Raw genomic sequence first — 14,440 nt, 5'->3', positions numbered from 1 at the left:
AGGCTTGAATGCTGAATCTGAGCCATAGGTTTCGGATGCTGGATGAGGTTAAGGTTTTAAGAGCTGGTTAAAGTTTTTAGAGCAGGTGCCCTCTGATGATCATATCTTAGTTATTACTGGTCCTAACTTTACCAAACTTACATGGATGGTGTGTCTTATGATACTGATGCACCTGACAGGCTTGAATGCTGAATCTGAGCCATAGGTTTCGGATGCTGGATGAGGTTAAGGTTTTAAGAGCTGGTTAAAGTTTTTAGAGCAGGTGCCCTCTGATGATCATATCTTAGTTATTACTGGTCCTAACTTTACCAAACTTACATGGATGGTGTGTCTTATGATACTGATGCACCTGACAGGCTTGAATGCTGAATCTGAGCCATAGGTTTCGGACGCTGGATGAGGTTTAGTTTTTTTGGAACAGGTCACATGTTTAATATATGTAGGTAATAGCACTATTTCAAACTTGCATATATGATCTAACTATAATATAAATGAATGGCAGAGGTAGCTTCAGATGCAGAGCCTGATCTCCATTATCAAGGATGCTAAAAAATATATCTTAGTTATTTCTGGTCCTAACTTCACCAAACTTGCAAGGATGGTGCGTCTTACGATACTGATGCACCTGACAGGCATGAATGCTGAATCTGAGCCATAGGTTTCGGATGCTGGATGAGGTTAAGGTTTTAAGAGCTGGTTAAAGTTTTTAGAGCAGGTGCCCTCTGATGATTATATCTTAGTTATTACTGGTCCTTACATCACCAAACTTGCAGGGATGATGCATCTCATGATACTGATGCATCTGACAGGCTTGAATGCTGAATCTGAGCCATAGATTTCGGATGCTGGATGAGGTTTAGTTTTTTGGAACAGGTTACATGTTTTATAGATAATAGCTTGCATAATTGATTTAACTATAATATAAATGAATTGCAGAGGTAGCTTCAGATGCAGAGCCTGATCTCCATTATCAAGGATGCTAAAAATTCTCCTACCTCACTCAAACCTGCTTGATAGATGTGTTTGTTGTTAAATGATTTAACATGATTCCTATGATATAGTATTCTATGATATGATACACTATTGTTTTATATGATACAATGTAATATCATACATTATATTGTAAAAAGTTATATGATATGATATGATATTGTATCAATTTTTTTGTACATTATTATATGATATTGTATTATGATATTGTTATGTATAGTATTGTATATTATTATACAATATTGTAGAATATGATATTGTATAATATATTATTTTATCGAATGATATTGTTTCATATTATATTGCAATATATGATATTGTATCATATGATACGATATTGTACATTATAATTATAGCATATCGTTTGATACAATATTGTATAATATGATATTGGTTTATATAATATATTGTTATATAATACATGAAATTGTATTACATGATATTATAAGATATCATATAATATGATATTGTATAATATGATATTGTATCATATGATATTGTATAAAATGATATTGTATTATATAATATCGTACTGTATCAGATGATATTGTATCATATGATATGAAACAATGTTTTATCAAATTATATTGTATCATATGATACAATATTGTGTATCAAATATGATACAATATCATACAATACAAAATTATACTATATTATACAATATAATATCATATGTTACAATATTGTGATGTATTATGTGATATGATATAGTATCAAATAATGCTATATTGTATTTATATTAGATATTATGATATTGTATTATGTGATTAAATACAATAATGTATAACACGAAACAATGTCATATTATATGTTACAAAATCATATTGCATCAATATTTATTACAGTATTATATTGTATTAAATGATATATATTGTAAGTATCATTGGATGCAATATCATATTTTATATTATTGTATTGATAAACATTGTATCTTATAATAATGTATGAAATGAACATAGGATTATCATACAATTTTTTTACATATGATATACGATATTGTGTCAAAACAGTATCCATGAATATCCAAGATCATTAACTATGATTTTCATATCATATGATAAAGGTGGTTTTAAAGGTGATGCCTCATAAAGTTGATGCCTCGTCTCGGTGAGCTTTGTAATCTGTGATTACCTATGTTTTAACAGTTCCAATCTAACAGTTCCAGTCCAACAGTCAAAATGCTGGACTTTTTTATGCCCCCCTCCGAAGAAGGGAGGGCATATTGCTTTTCTACTGTCTGTCGGTCGGTCGGTCCACCAACAGTTTCCATTCATTTTCTTTGCAAAGGATGAACATATTGAAATGAAATTTGGTATACAGGTTTATCATGATAATATCTAGGTCAAGTTCGATTTTGGGTATGATCGAGCCATTTTTGACAGAGTTATGGCTCTTTGACGTAAAAAAAATTCCAGTTATTTGCAGTTTCTGCTCATTTTTTTCACAAAGGATGAGCATATTGAAATGAAATTTGGTATACAGGTATATCATGATAATATCTAGGTCAAGTTCGATATTGGTTACGATTGAGCCATTTTCAACAGAGTTATGCCCCTTGGATGTAGAAAAATTCCATTTATTTGCAGTTTCCGCTCATTTTCTTCGCAGAGGATGAAAATATTGAAATGAAATTTAGTATACAGGTTTATCATGATGATATCTAAGTCAAGATCGGTATTGGGTACGATCGAGCCGCTTTTGACAAAGTTATGGCCCTTGGATGTAGAAAAATTCCAGTACTAGTTATTTGCAGTTTCTACTCATTTTCTTTACAGAGAGTGCACTTACTGATATGAAATCTAGTACAGTGAAACTTCTCTAAACCCGCAGGCTACCGGAATTGAAATTTGGTATACTGAATTATCATGATAATATCTAGGTTAAATTTGATATTGGGTACAATCGAGCCATTTTCGATTGAGTTATGGCTCTTGGACGTTGAAAAATTCCAGTTATTTTCAATTTCCACTCATTTTCTTCGCAGAGAGTGCACATACTGATATGAAATCTAGTACAGTGAAACTTCTCTAAACTGGCAGGCTACCGGACCGGACAAAAGGGCCGGTTTACAGGGGGTGCTGGTTTACTGAGGTTCTGTTAAAACTAACCATTGTCAAGGAAATGTCCCTGTTTGATCCATTTATATAAACACAATACAATAAGATTTTTTTTTTTTTTTTTTTTTTTTTTTTTTTTTTTATTTGAAGTTGAACAATCAAATGCATTTGTATACAATAAAGTGATAACAGCTTTGAGAAAATTTACTTCAAAACAAAATTTTTCCTTGGAAGAGAGAGAGAGAGAGAGAGAGAATTGGTTGTTGAACATGAGTAAGTAATTGATTTATAGTTTTATATCATCTCTACTGGCACTGTACCAGTTATCGGCTATAATTTTACGTTTTCTTTTCGTGTTTCCTTATTTCTTGATATATTTGAATAAAACTTGACATATTCTAAATGGTGAACAGAAATTTATCAGTCTGTTAGATTATATCATCATTTAGAACTCAAACATTTTGTTTTTGTGCTATTTAGCACGCTCCAAATTTGCCGAGTTTTTACGATTTACTGTACCAGTTATCGGCTTCGTGATAATAACACAGTAAAATCCCTTTTCATGTTGATTTTATATTCTGCAAAGTTTAAATTGAATTATGTCCCTTGCGGTGTCAGCCTATAGGTCGTAGGGGTTACTGTACATAAACAAAACTCATAAAATTATCCGTTTATCATCATACAGTAATACATAAGAACGTATGCTGTTCAATACATAATTGTGCAATCAGGCGTTCAACTGCACCATGAATCTCTCAGAATTTAGTGAATTTCTTTTGTTTAGAAATTTTATATGTATTGATATAATATGTCAAATCAAATAAGGGATATAATAACGTATCACAAAGAGGTCATATTCTATTTTTAACTTATTACGTCACTTTCCCCATAGCTGAAAGTGCAAAGATGTAAATCAGCGGTAAACAATGATCGTTATAGCTCATGTTTAAAACATATTCAAGAAAGTTTTCAAGCAAACTTACTTTTCTTTATTCGAAACGGACGACTGAATTAAAAAAATTCGGATAGTCGCATGCTATAAACCCGAACCCTTAGTTTAGCCGATAACTGGTCTTAGCCGATAACTGGTACAGTACCAGTATACAGTCAGAGTCTACTTAATTGTTTAGTGAAGTCTATTAAGAAGAAAAAGCCAAGTTTCCCATCTCTTATAAAAATCATCTAATCTGCAATTTCGGATAGCTATATATCTTAGAGTTGATATATGTGTTTTAATATCTACAGTAAAACTCGGTTATAGCAAAGTCCTGGGGACCAATGAATTTACTTCGTTATATCCGTAATTCGTTATATCCGTATAACGAATTCGTAATAATAACTATAGCGAATTCACTATATACATATTTTCTTTCACCAGACTATAATTTTTGCTGATTGAGGCTTAAAATAAGAATTACATTACTTTGATACCTTTTATAATCGGATTGATAGTTGAAAAATTTATATAAAAATAAAAAATCATTCAAACTATTATGCTAAATGGTAGTGAAAACTTTTCTAACTGTAAAGAAATTCGTTCTAACATTGTTAAACGTTATTATTTACCTCTATGGGACTCAAAATCAGTTCGCTATAGCCGTAAATTCGTTATATCCGAATTCATCATAACCGTGAAATTTTGCAAAGAATTGTTAAGAATTTGATCGGGGACTCACAAATACTTCGCTATATCCGAGAATTCGCTATATCCGTGTTCGTACTAAACGAGTTTTACTGGATAAGTAATTCATGAATTGTTAGTGCTTCATTAAGACATCTTTTCCTATAGATATAGTATTTCATAACCAAGAAGATAGAATAAATGTCTGTAGAAATAGGGTCAGAGTGTAGCCCGAATATAAAAATTAAAGGATCTCTTTGGATTGTAATTCTCTTTGATTGACAGAATTCAAAAAATTGCTGAAAGAGTTCTTGAACATTAGGACACTCCCATAGTACATGAAAAATTGTTTCATCATGTTGTTTACAAAAGTTACACAACTTACTACATTCCTTTCCTATTTTAAATAGATATTTATTAGTTGTTAGAATGTGGTGATTAATTCTAAATTGCAGCCATTGTAATTTGGTACTTTTAATGTTGACAAAAGGTAACTGGTATATGGTTTTCCACTGTAACTCTGACAACATAAAAAATAATCCCCATTTTGATTTATTGAAAGATGTGACATTTTCCATGTTTAGAATATTATACATGATCTTAGATCCTTTTCGAGGTGAGCAAAATAATTTAATGTGGAAAGGTATAAAAGGCCTTGGGTTCTTCTTTTGAGATTCCATGATAATGTAAACTAGTTAAAATAGATTTCTGTAAACCAAGATAAGTAAGGAAGTTTGACTTGACATCAAACTTACTTTGAAGGTCTTGTAAACTTAAAAAGGACCCATTTTCATCCAGCAAATCATTGATATAAACAATATATAAACAATATTCTTATTGAACCAATCAATAAAGAAAATTGATTTCCCCCTCATTGTAATGTTCTTATTGTACCATATGGGTTGTGTAATAAATTCATGCCATGTAAGTAATTTCATTCTATCTTGTATATTTTTAAAAGCAATAAATGTATCCTTTCAAAAGGAGTTTCTAACTAAATTAGTTAATATACAGGATATGAAGTCTGGCCCAGTCTTCAGCACTATGTCAATAATACAATAAGATTTGATTTTTTTTATATTTATTGTGAAAATGAACTATGCAATATGCATATTAATATAATTACAATTACAGTTGATATGTAAAAGCATTGCGCAAACATGATCACAAAGAGAGAACACTAACTTTGTACATGTACGTGTGTACTAAGTCATATGTCAAATTTCCTTTGAAAGGCCGCTTATATCAACAAGCGTATACACTGAAACTCTGATAAATTATTTTAGTTTCGGAAACATCTGAAATGAAATTAAAATATTTTTTGTGTGAATGTAGAATATATAATCAAAGTAGATCACAGTATATAAAACATTTAAAATGTCTTATCAAGAATTTGTTATCTAAACAGTTTTGCCGCTTGTATCATTGACTCGATTTATAGCCGAATTCTAATCTTTACTCAGTGTAGTATAGAATAGAATACAATAACTATATACGAATTGAATCGATTAATTAAAAATAAAACAAGAATAAACACAAAATCATATGATATGATACAATGTTGTATCAAATTATATTGTATCATATAATACACATATTATGTATCAAATATGATACTATTATACAGTATCAAACAATACAATATCGTACTATATTATACAATATGATTTGTTACAATATAATGATGTATAATATGATATGACATTGTATCAGATACTATATTGTATTATATATTATATATTTTGATATTGTATTATGTGATTAAATACAATTATTTATAATACAATACAAAGTCATATCATTTGTTACAATATCATATCTCATTATTGTTTATAACAGTATTTTACATATTATATGATATATATTGTAAGGATGATGGGATGCAGTATTGTATTTTATATTATTGTATTGATAAACATTGTATCTTATAGTACCATATTAAATGAACATATGATTATCATACAATTTTTTAACAGATGATATACAATATTGTGTCTTAACAGTATCCATTAATATCCAAGATCATAAAGAATGATTTTCATATAATAAAATGATAAAGGTGGTCTCATACAGATGATGCCTCATAAAGGTGATGCCTCGTCTCGGTGAGCTTAGTAATCTGTGATTACCTATGCTTTTAAATGGTATAATAAGGTTTTTTATAGTCCAAAAAAAGTTTCTTTAATTCATTGTCAGCGAAAGCAACAGGTTTATCATATTTTGTGTTTTTTGGCTCTTTCAGAACCCGCCAACAGAAAACCAAGAAGCTGGGCAGTTTGACTTACACTGGGCTATTCCAGCCATCTCCCCCGCAGAACGATACTTTCTATCTCAGCTCATCTCCAGCCCTACAAAAGAGGTAGGGCAGTTGTTAGTCTTCTATCCTATAGCCACAACAAGTCCCACATGTATTCAGATTAATATGTGCATATGATTTCTAATAACATGCAAAGTAAATAACATCTACACTTCAGAATCCTTTTTACTCATATGAAACCTGTTTTCTCATATGAATCTTTTTTACTTGTATAAATCCTGTTACAGCAAATTACAGAATACCGGTAGAGTTTTCAATAGCTTGTTGGATTGCTCAATAGGGTATTCAATTTGGTCAGCAAGGTATCACATCAGGTTTAAATCTAGGTCCTGTGGTTACCCAAGTGTAGATTGTTATTTTGCACTCAACCAATTCATTTGGCACAAAGAAAACCTCTAGAACACTCTCTTCTATTGTTAGCTATTCTATTCATAGACCTTTAAAAAGAATGTTCACCTGAACAGCACTGGATTCTATAGAGCATCAATTCTGCTTGGAGTAATTTGAATTTTGTTTTTCAAAAAATGTAATTCAAAAGACATTTCTGAAGAAACAAACAAAAGAGAAAAGCATAACTTTAAGAATTACGGAGATATTTTTTTCCTGCAAAAAATCATTAGACATTTTGGTTCCCCAATTCCTGGTGCAACATACAGCACTAAGACTAAGAGTATTTTTGTGCTGTGACTGCTTAATTAGTTCAGACTTTTATAGCAGTAATGTAGGACAACAGGGAGAAACAAAAAAGGCCCAAATGTGCAAATGTTTACTAGATTAACTCACTTTATCGCTGTCATTCCTGAGTAATCACATGACCTAGATTTAAACCTAATGTGATACCTTGCTGACCAAATTGAATACCCTATTGAGCAACCCAACAAGCTATTGAAAACTCTACCGGTATTCTGTAATTCGCTGTAACTCATATGAATCCTGTTTACTCATAAATCTCATTCCAAAACACTCTTTTATATGAATCCTTCTTGTACATGTGATTCCAAATTGAAATTAAACAAATCTAGTCAATACGATTACCACCTATACATGAACATAAGACTTGTCCCTCTTGTTTAATTGAGGATTCCATCCATTAAGAATAGTAGATGAATCACAATTACATGTTTATATATGATGAGTTCTTCTTTGCTGTACAGATGACATTTATTTCATTTATCCAATACAAGAAATCTTCTGTTCCAATCATATGAATTCCATCTGTACAGAGAATAATTAATTTTTATTTGTGTACATTAGATGAATATTACCTACATATGATTGTTTGAGCATTCCATAATGTAATAATTTTGATATGTTACACTGTGCTTGTATTTATTAGATTCACCCATTTGTAAATCTCTGCATTAATATGGTAAGGAAATGAGAAATTCTTGTCCAGAATTAAGTTGGGTTCATTTGCATGCATACATATTGATTTTGATATTGCTCCTTATCATATGACAAGATTGGCAAGAAATTTCAACTTTATTCATTTGTTGCTACTGGAAATTTTGTAATCCTACTTCATACCTCCTTAAAAACTAATGGTTTTTAATTTTAACATGAGAATGCAAAACAAATGCCATTTTGATTAGAACAGGAATAATTTTTGGTGATAGTATTTTTTCAAAACAACATCATTCATTCAACCTAACAACTTTAAATGAAATCCTTTGATCTACAAAAAAAAAATACTATCTACATGTAATTGATCTTTGTGTTTAAAAAAATGATAAGTGCCAGAAATGAAGTAGAATTATAATTCTTAATTCATACTAACTGATTTTTTTTTCCTTTTTAGCTCACCTGAGAATAGCTCACTTGAGCTTTCAGCTCAGGTGAGCTATTCTGATCACATTTTGTCTGTCGTTTGTCTGTCTGTACGTAAACTTTTCACATTTTCAACATCTTCTCCAGAACCACTGAGCCAGTTTCAACCAAACTTGGCACAAAGCACCCTTAGGCAAGGGTGATTCAAAGTTGTGAAAATTAAGGAGAACACCCTTTTATAAGGGGAGATAATTAGGAAATATTGAAAATTTTTGTGAAATCTTTAAAAATCTTGTTCTCAAGAACTATTTCGCCAAGAGAGCTGAAACTTTTGTAGAAGCATCCCCAGGTAGTGTAGATTTAAAATTACGAAAATCATGACCCCCGTGGGAAGGGAGGGGGCCACATTGGGGGTCGAAATTTTACATAGGAATATATAGAGTAAATCTTTAAAAATCTACTTCTCAGAAACCAATCAGCCAAGAAAGCTGAAACTTGTATGGAGAGATCCTCAGGTAATGTAGATTCAAAGTGGTGAAAATCATGACTCCTGGGGGTATGGCAGGGCCACAATGGGGGAGGGGGACAAATTTTTAGAAAGGAATATACAGAATAAATCTTTAAAATCTTCGTCTCAGAAACCATTAAAAATCTTCTTCTCAGAAACCAATCAACCAGGAAAGCTGAAACTTATTTGGAAGCATCCTCAGGTACCTTATATATAGGGGAAAGTGTTGATATTTCGGAAGCTATTGTATGTAAATCGGAAATGCTCACCATTTGCCATGTGAAGCTAGTCATGTTATATAGCAATAGTTTCAGCGAACATTCCGGAATTTTTTTCGAGTGTCATCGGGATTTTTCATGTCTCTCCAGCACATTAGATACCATGAAACAGTGACAAGTAGATTGTTATAATTTCGACATAGGTGTTATTATTTCGGACACATGGTGTTTCAACTTTGGACAGTAAGTAAAATTGCATTATATGACTGCACTCTACTTTCAGTAACGTTTTATACGAATTTTTTTTGCACAGAAATGGTTGCTATAGTACAATTATAATATTTCGGATCGGGATCAACATTCCCACCACGTGCTTTTCTTTGTTTTTCTCGCTGACTGTCAGGGAGTGGAGAGTTCTCACATTGGCTGTCACTCATGTAGGCTAGTTTTTGTAAGTTTTGCTTTAATTAATAGTCAGTTATTCTTTTTATGGTTGCGTTTACCTGTGTCAAATATATAGAAATAGTATACATATGACATGATTTTGACTGAATAAGTATAATCAGGGGCGTATAATTGTATTGATAAAAACTGCACATGTGAACAGGCGAATAGGTGGATTGCTTACACCGCGCACAAATTCAATCGATGATACACTAAGTCTAATAGACCAGAAGGAATAAGAGTACAAGGACCAGTCATAAGAAAACAAGTTTTTAACCGGGTTTTCCAACGGAAAAATCCGGTTATTAAAATGGGGAAAATGGCGGGCGGGCGGCTGCCAAAAGGGTACCCTCATTGTACGGATAACTCCTCCTACAGTTTTCAAGATAGGAAGTTGTACTTTTGCAGATCAATTGTACATATATCAGAGGTGCGCATATTGCTAGGATTTTGATTTCCGATAATTTATCGAAATAATACCAGCTTTTGAACTTAGTCATTTTTTGGCAAAATATTGCATATAGGGAACCCTCATTGTACGGATAACTCCTCCTACAGTTCTCAAGATAGGAATTTGTTCTTTTGCAGATCAATTGTACATATATCAGAGGTGTGCATATTGCTAGGATTTTGATTTCCGATAATTTATCGAAATAATACCAGCTTTTGAACTTAGTCATTTTTTGGCAAAATATTGCATATAGGGAATCCTCATTGTACGGATAACTCCTCCTACAGTTTTCAAGATAGGAAGTTGTTCTTTTGCAGATCAATTGTACATATATCAGAGGTGTGCATATTGCTAGGATTTTGATTTCCGATAATTAATCGAAATAATACCAGCTTTTGAACTTAGTCATTTTTTGGCAAAATATTGCATATAGGGAACCCTCATTGTACGGATAACTCCTCTTACAGTTCTCAAGATAGGAAGTTGTTATTTTGCAGATCAATTGTACAAATATCAGAGGTGTGCATATTGCTAGGATTTTGATTTCCGATAATTTATCGAAATAATACCAGCTTTTGAACTTAGTCATTTTTTGGCAAAATATTGCATATAGGGAACCCTCATTGTAAGGATAACTCCTCTTACAGTTCTCAAGATAGGAAGTTGTTCTTTTGCAGATCAATTGTACATATATCAGAGGTGTGCATATTGCTAGGATTTTGATTTCCGATAATTTATCGAAATAATACCAGCTTTTGAACTTACCGGTAGTCATTTTTTCGCAAAATACTGCATATAGGGAATCCTCATTGTACGGATAACTCCTCCTACAGTTCTCAAGATAGGAAGTTGTTCTTTTGCAGATCAATTGTACATATATCAGAGGTGTGCATATTGCTAAGATTTTGATTTCCGATAATTTATGAAAAAATTACTAACTTTTGAACTGAGTCATTTTTTGGCAAAATGTTGCATATACATGTAGGGTACTCCATTTCACTGGATAAGGGTTGACATGGATTATGGATACAGTTTACATAAAAGAAAACCCAGTTTGCTGTCACTTTGACAGCTTTTCACTTGTTTAAGATTATCATTAGGGTCATGTCATATATGTATAAATAAAAATCCATCATTCTTTATTAATTTTATTACGTTTAATCAGATAGCCACTGGCATGTTGGACAGAAAAAAAGAATTATCTTACTCAACCATACATACAATGCTTTTGGGTATACATTTTAAATGCACCCATGACTTGCACCCTATTTTGTCACATTGCATCCAAGACACTCGCTCACCTTCCATATCACTATCATTGTCTTACAGACACAATGAACACAATACAGTATCTTTTGTGGATTTTTTCTTTCCTTTTGGCTTTTTATTTTCCTTGTTCTGTTGTCTTTCTTTTTTCTCCTCTCTCTTTTGTTTTCTTTTTTCCTTCTCTATTTCCTTTCTCTCTCTTTCCTCAGTAGCAATCTTTTTTTCTTGTATTATTTCATCTGATGTTAGCAGTCTGTGTGATGTTATTTTTCTCTTTTTTAAAGGTACAGAACTGCCTGACTTGTTGGGTTTTGGAGAAAAAATATCATTGATCTCAGAGGATATCGGCAAATCAAGGTCCAACACGGACGCAAGATGAAGAAGGTCATCAGTGGTAGCAATGGCAAACTCCCCATCTGTCAAATTTGGGTCTGCAGCCTGCAAAGTTACCTCTGCCAGCAGTGTTCCAGGAGGACTGTCAGTGGAGTTAGCCAAATCAGGTGGTGGAACAGATGAGTTCAGAATGTCAGAAGGGGTGATGGAAGCAGATGAGGCACTTGTAGGCTGAGCTCGAGAGAGAACAGAAGTAGATGGAATCTCAGAAAGAGAAAGAGATGAAGAAGATGAAGTTGTACAAATTGCTGGTGCTACTGAACTTGAAGTTGGGGAAGATATGGTAGATGAGCATATACCAGTTGATGTGGAGGCACAAGCAGATAAGGCAGCACTCTGACTCTGAGATAAAGGAATATCAAATGGAATGCTGGTATGGAAAGCTTGATCTGGAATTGCGCCAAGGTTAGATCCCACATGCCTTGAATCCGGCCTTGATGTTATTGGGAGTGACAGAAGATTCCCAAGCAGAATCTGGCCAGGTGGCCTTATTTATCAGGTTGGAAGGGTTCTTGTTTAAATACTCTGAGCAGACTTTATTGTAGGACCGAGACAGGGGGCCAAAAACAGTTCTATCAAGTGGTTGAAGCCAGGCGGTAGTGTGAGGAGGAAGTGCCAGGATGTGGATTCCATTTGCTTTGGCCATCTGCAGAAGACCCAGGACCTCATGACTTCAATGGGAATCAAGGATTAGCAGCTGAGGACGATGAGGACCACAGTATTTGTGAAAAACTTCCTCAAACCACTGCTCCTCAAGAGCATCAGTCATCCAGGCATTTTTCTGGAATGTCCAGATAGTATTGGGAGGACCATCAGCTGTTGAAAAAGACTCGAGACTTCGTCTCGTCTTCCCTTTGACAACAACCATGGGAGGCATCCGTACACCCAGAGCATTAATAGTAGCTAGAACAGAAATGCTCTCCCGAGAATTAGAAATGTGGCCAGGAAGGGAACGAGATCCTTTTCTGGCACAGACAGACACAGGGGAATGTTTGAACTGGAAACCTTTCTCGTCACAGTTCCAGATACACTCTGGCTTGTCATGGAGCTGAAGATCTGTCACTAGCTGGTCAAGAGCACTAAAATATTTTGACACAACCTCCCGGTTCATCATCCTGGAGCTAACAGTAGACAGCTTTTCCGGCTTTCTGATCACCAGCTCTGGATGCCTAGACTTTAAACCTCTCCACCACATGTTTCCAGGAACACCATTTTTAAATGGGGTAGGAAGTTTCAGGCGATTGACCGGCTGTCCTGTCTTTGCCTTAAGCATACCTCTACTGATACCGAACCCCATATCGGCGGCCTCCAAGGCTGACTTAACAACCTTGGCTTCTATTTCAACAGGAATGGCAGGCGGCATTCCTGGTTTAGCCCCGGGCTCAATCTTCCCCAAAACATGATCATGAATGGTTGTTTTGGGTACAGAATACTCCATGGATGCTTTCCTTACAGACATCCCAGCCCTCACTGCAGAGACAGCTTTTTCCAGATCTTGTGTACTGTAGTTTTGGTAGATGTTTTTCCTCTTTTTTGCCATTATATCTAAATAAGATAATATTAAGTTCTTTTATTTATAAATTTTTTTTATCCTTAAATGATATGTGTCTGTGTTCCTTATTATTTGACCAATGTTTATAACACCCCCCCCCCCCCCCTTTTTTTTTTTTTTTTTGCAAATATGATGTAAAAATTCCTGCATTCAGTTTCTAAAATATTAAAAAATATTCAAAACAAATTTTAAAAACAATTCCAAATTATTTTTATAAGAAAAAAAAAATTGACATTCATTGATTTTTGTTTGCACCGAATATGAGGCCTTTAAACACGAATTCAGACCCTCTTTACAGTGGTGTTCTAAATTTGGACACAATAATTTCCGTTGGTTTTTAATATGTATGATGATTTTCTCTATGAGACAAACAATTGTGTATTTACTAAATTTCATTACAATATTTACAGTTCTAATATAAAATATAATCATAAACACTTACCTTTATGGAAATTGAGTTTGCCGGTCAAAATGAAAGTAGTTACAAAGTAAGCGTCATTCACAACACAGAAGGTGAAGGTCATTTATTTATGACGACCAATCATAGTGAAGCTAGGCATGCGCACTAAATTCGGTGTTTTCCATTTAGTAAATATATCGACTTAAAAAATAATTTTAAATTTAGAACAAACAACATGAAAATCGGAAGTTATACGGATTTTTTATTGACTGTCCGAAATATCACACCCATCCGCAATATCAACACTTTCCCCTACTTGCCTACAAGTGTTGGTTGCCTTTTTTAGCTCACCTGAGCTGAAAGCTTAAGTGAGTTTTTCTGATAAAAATTTGTCCGTTGTCTGTCGTCGTTGACGTGGGGACCGTTGTTGTTGTTGTAAACTCTTCACATTTT

At 33.3% G+C, this 14,440-nt stretch overlaps 1 protein-coding gene across 5 annotated transcripts in view; it reads left to right on the top strand.

Annotated features, from left to right (window-relative positions):
* The window catches only part of LOC128156170 (CCR4-NOT transcription complex subunit 11-like), a 104,336-nt gene that overhangs the window by 21,316 nt on the left and 68,580 nt on the right, over positions 1–14,440 (top strand). For 3 of the 5 annotated variants that reach the window (XR_008239686.1, XR_008239687.1, XM_052818209.1), the window contains exons 4-5: positions 6,914–7,030; positions 8,325–8,357. Coding sequence is in view for 3 of the 5 variants with exons in the window: in XM_052818209.1 (XP_052674169.1) it covers positions 6,914–7,030; positions 8,325–8,357 (150 nt within the window). In the remaining 2 variants the exon portion in view is untranslated. Of the gene's footprint in view, positions 1–6,913; positions 7,031–8,324; positions 8,358–13,238; positions 13,259–13,382; positions 13,549–14,440 lie in introns of those variants that run through there. The other 2 variants (XM_052818226.1, XM_052818217.1) reach the window with 2 other exon arrangements.

The sequence above is a fragment of the Crassostrea angulata genome, chromosome 1, assembly GCF_025612915.1.
Source record: "Crassostrea angulata isolate pt1a10 chromosome 1, ASM2561291v2, whole genome shotgun sequence".
Classification (NCBI taxonomy): domain Eukaryota; kingdom Metazoa; phylum Mollusca; class Bivalvia; order Ostreida; family Ostreidae; genus Magallana; species Magallana angulata.
This window is presented reverse-complemented; position numbering and strand designations above follow the sequence as displayed.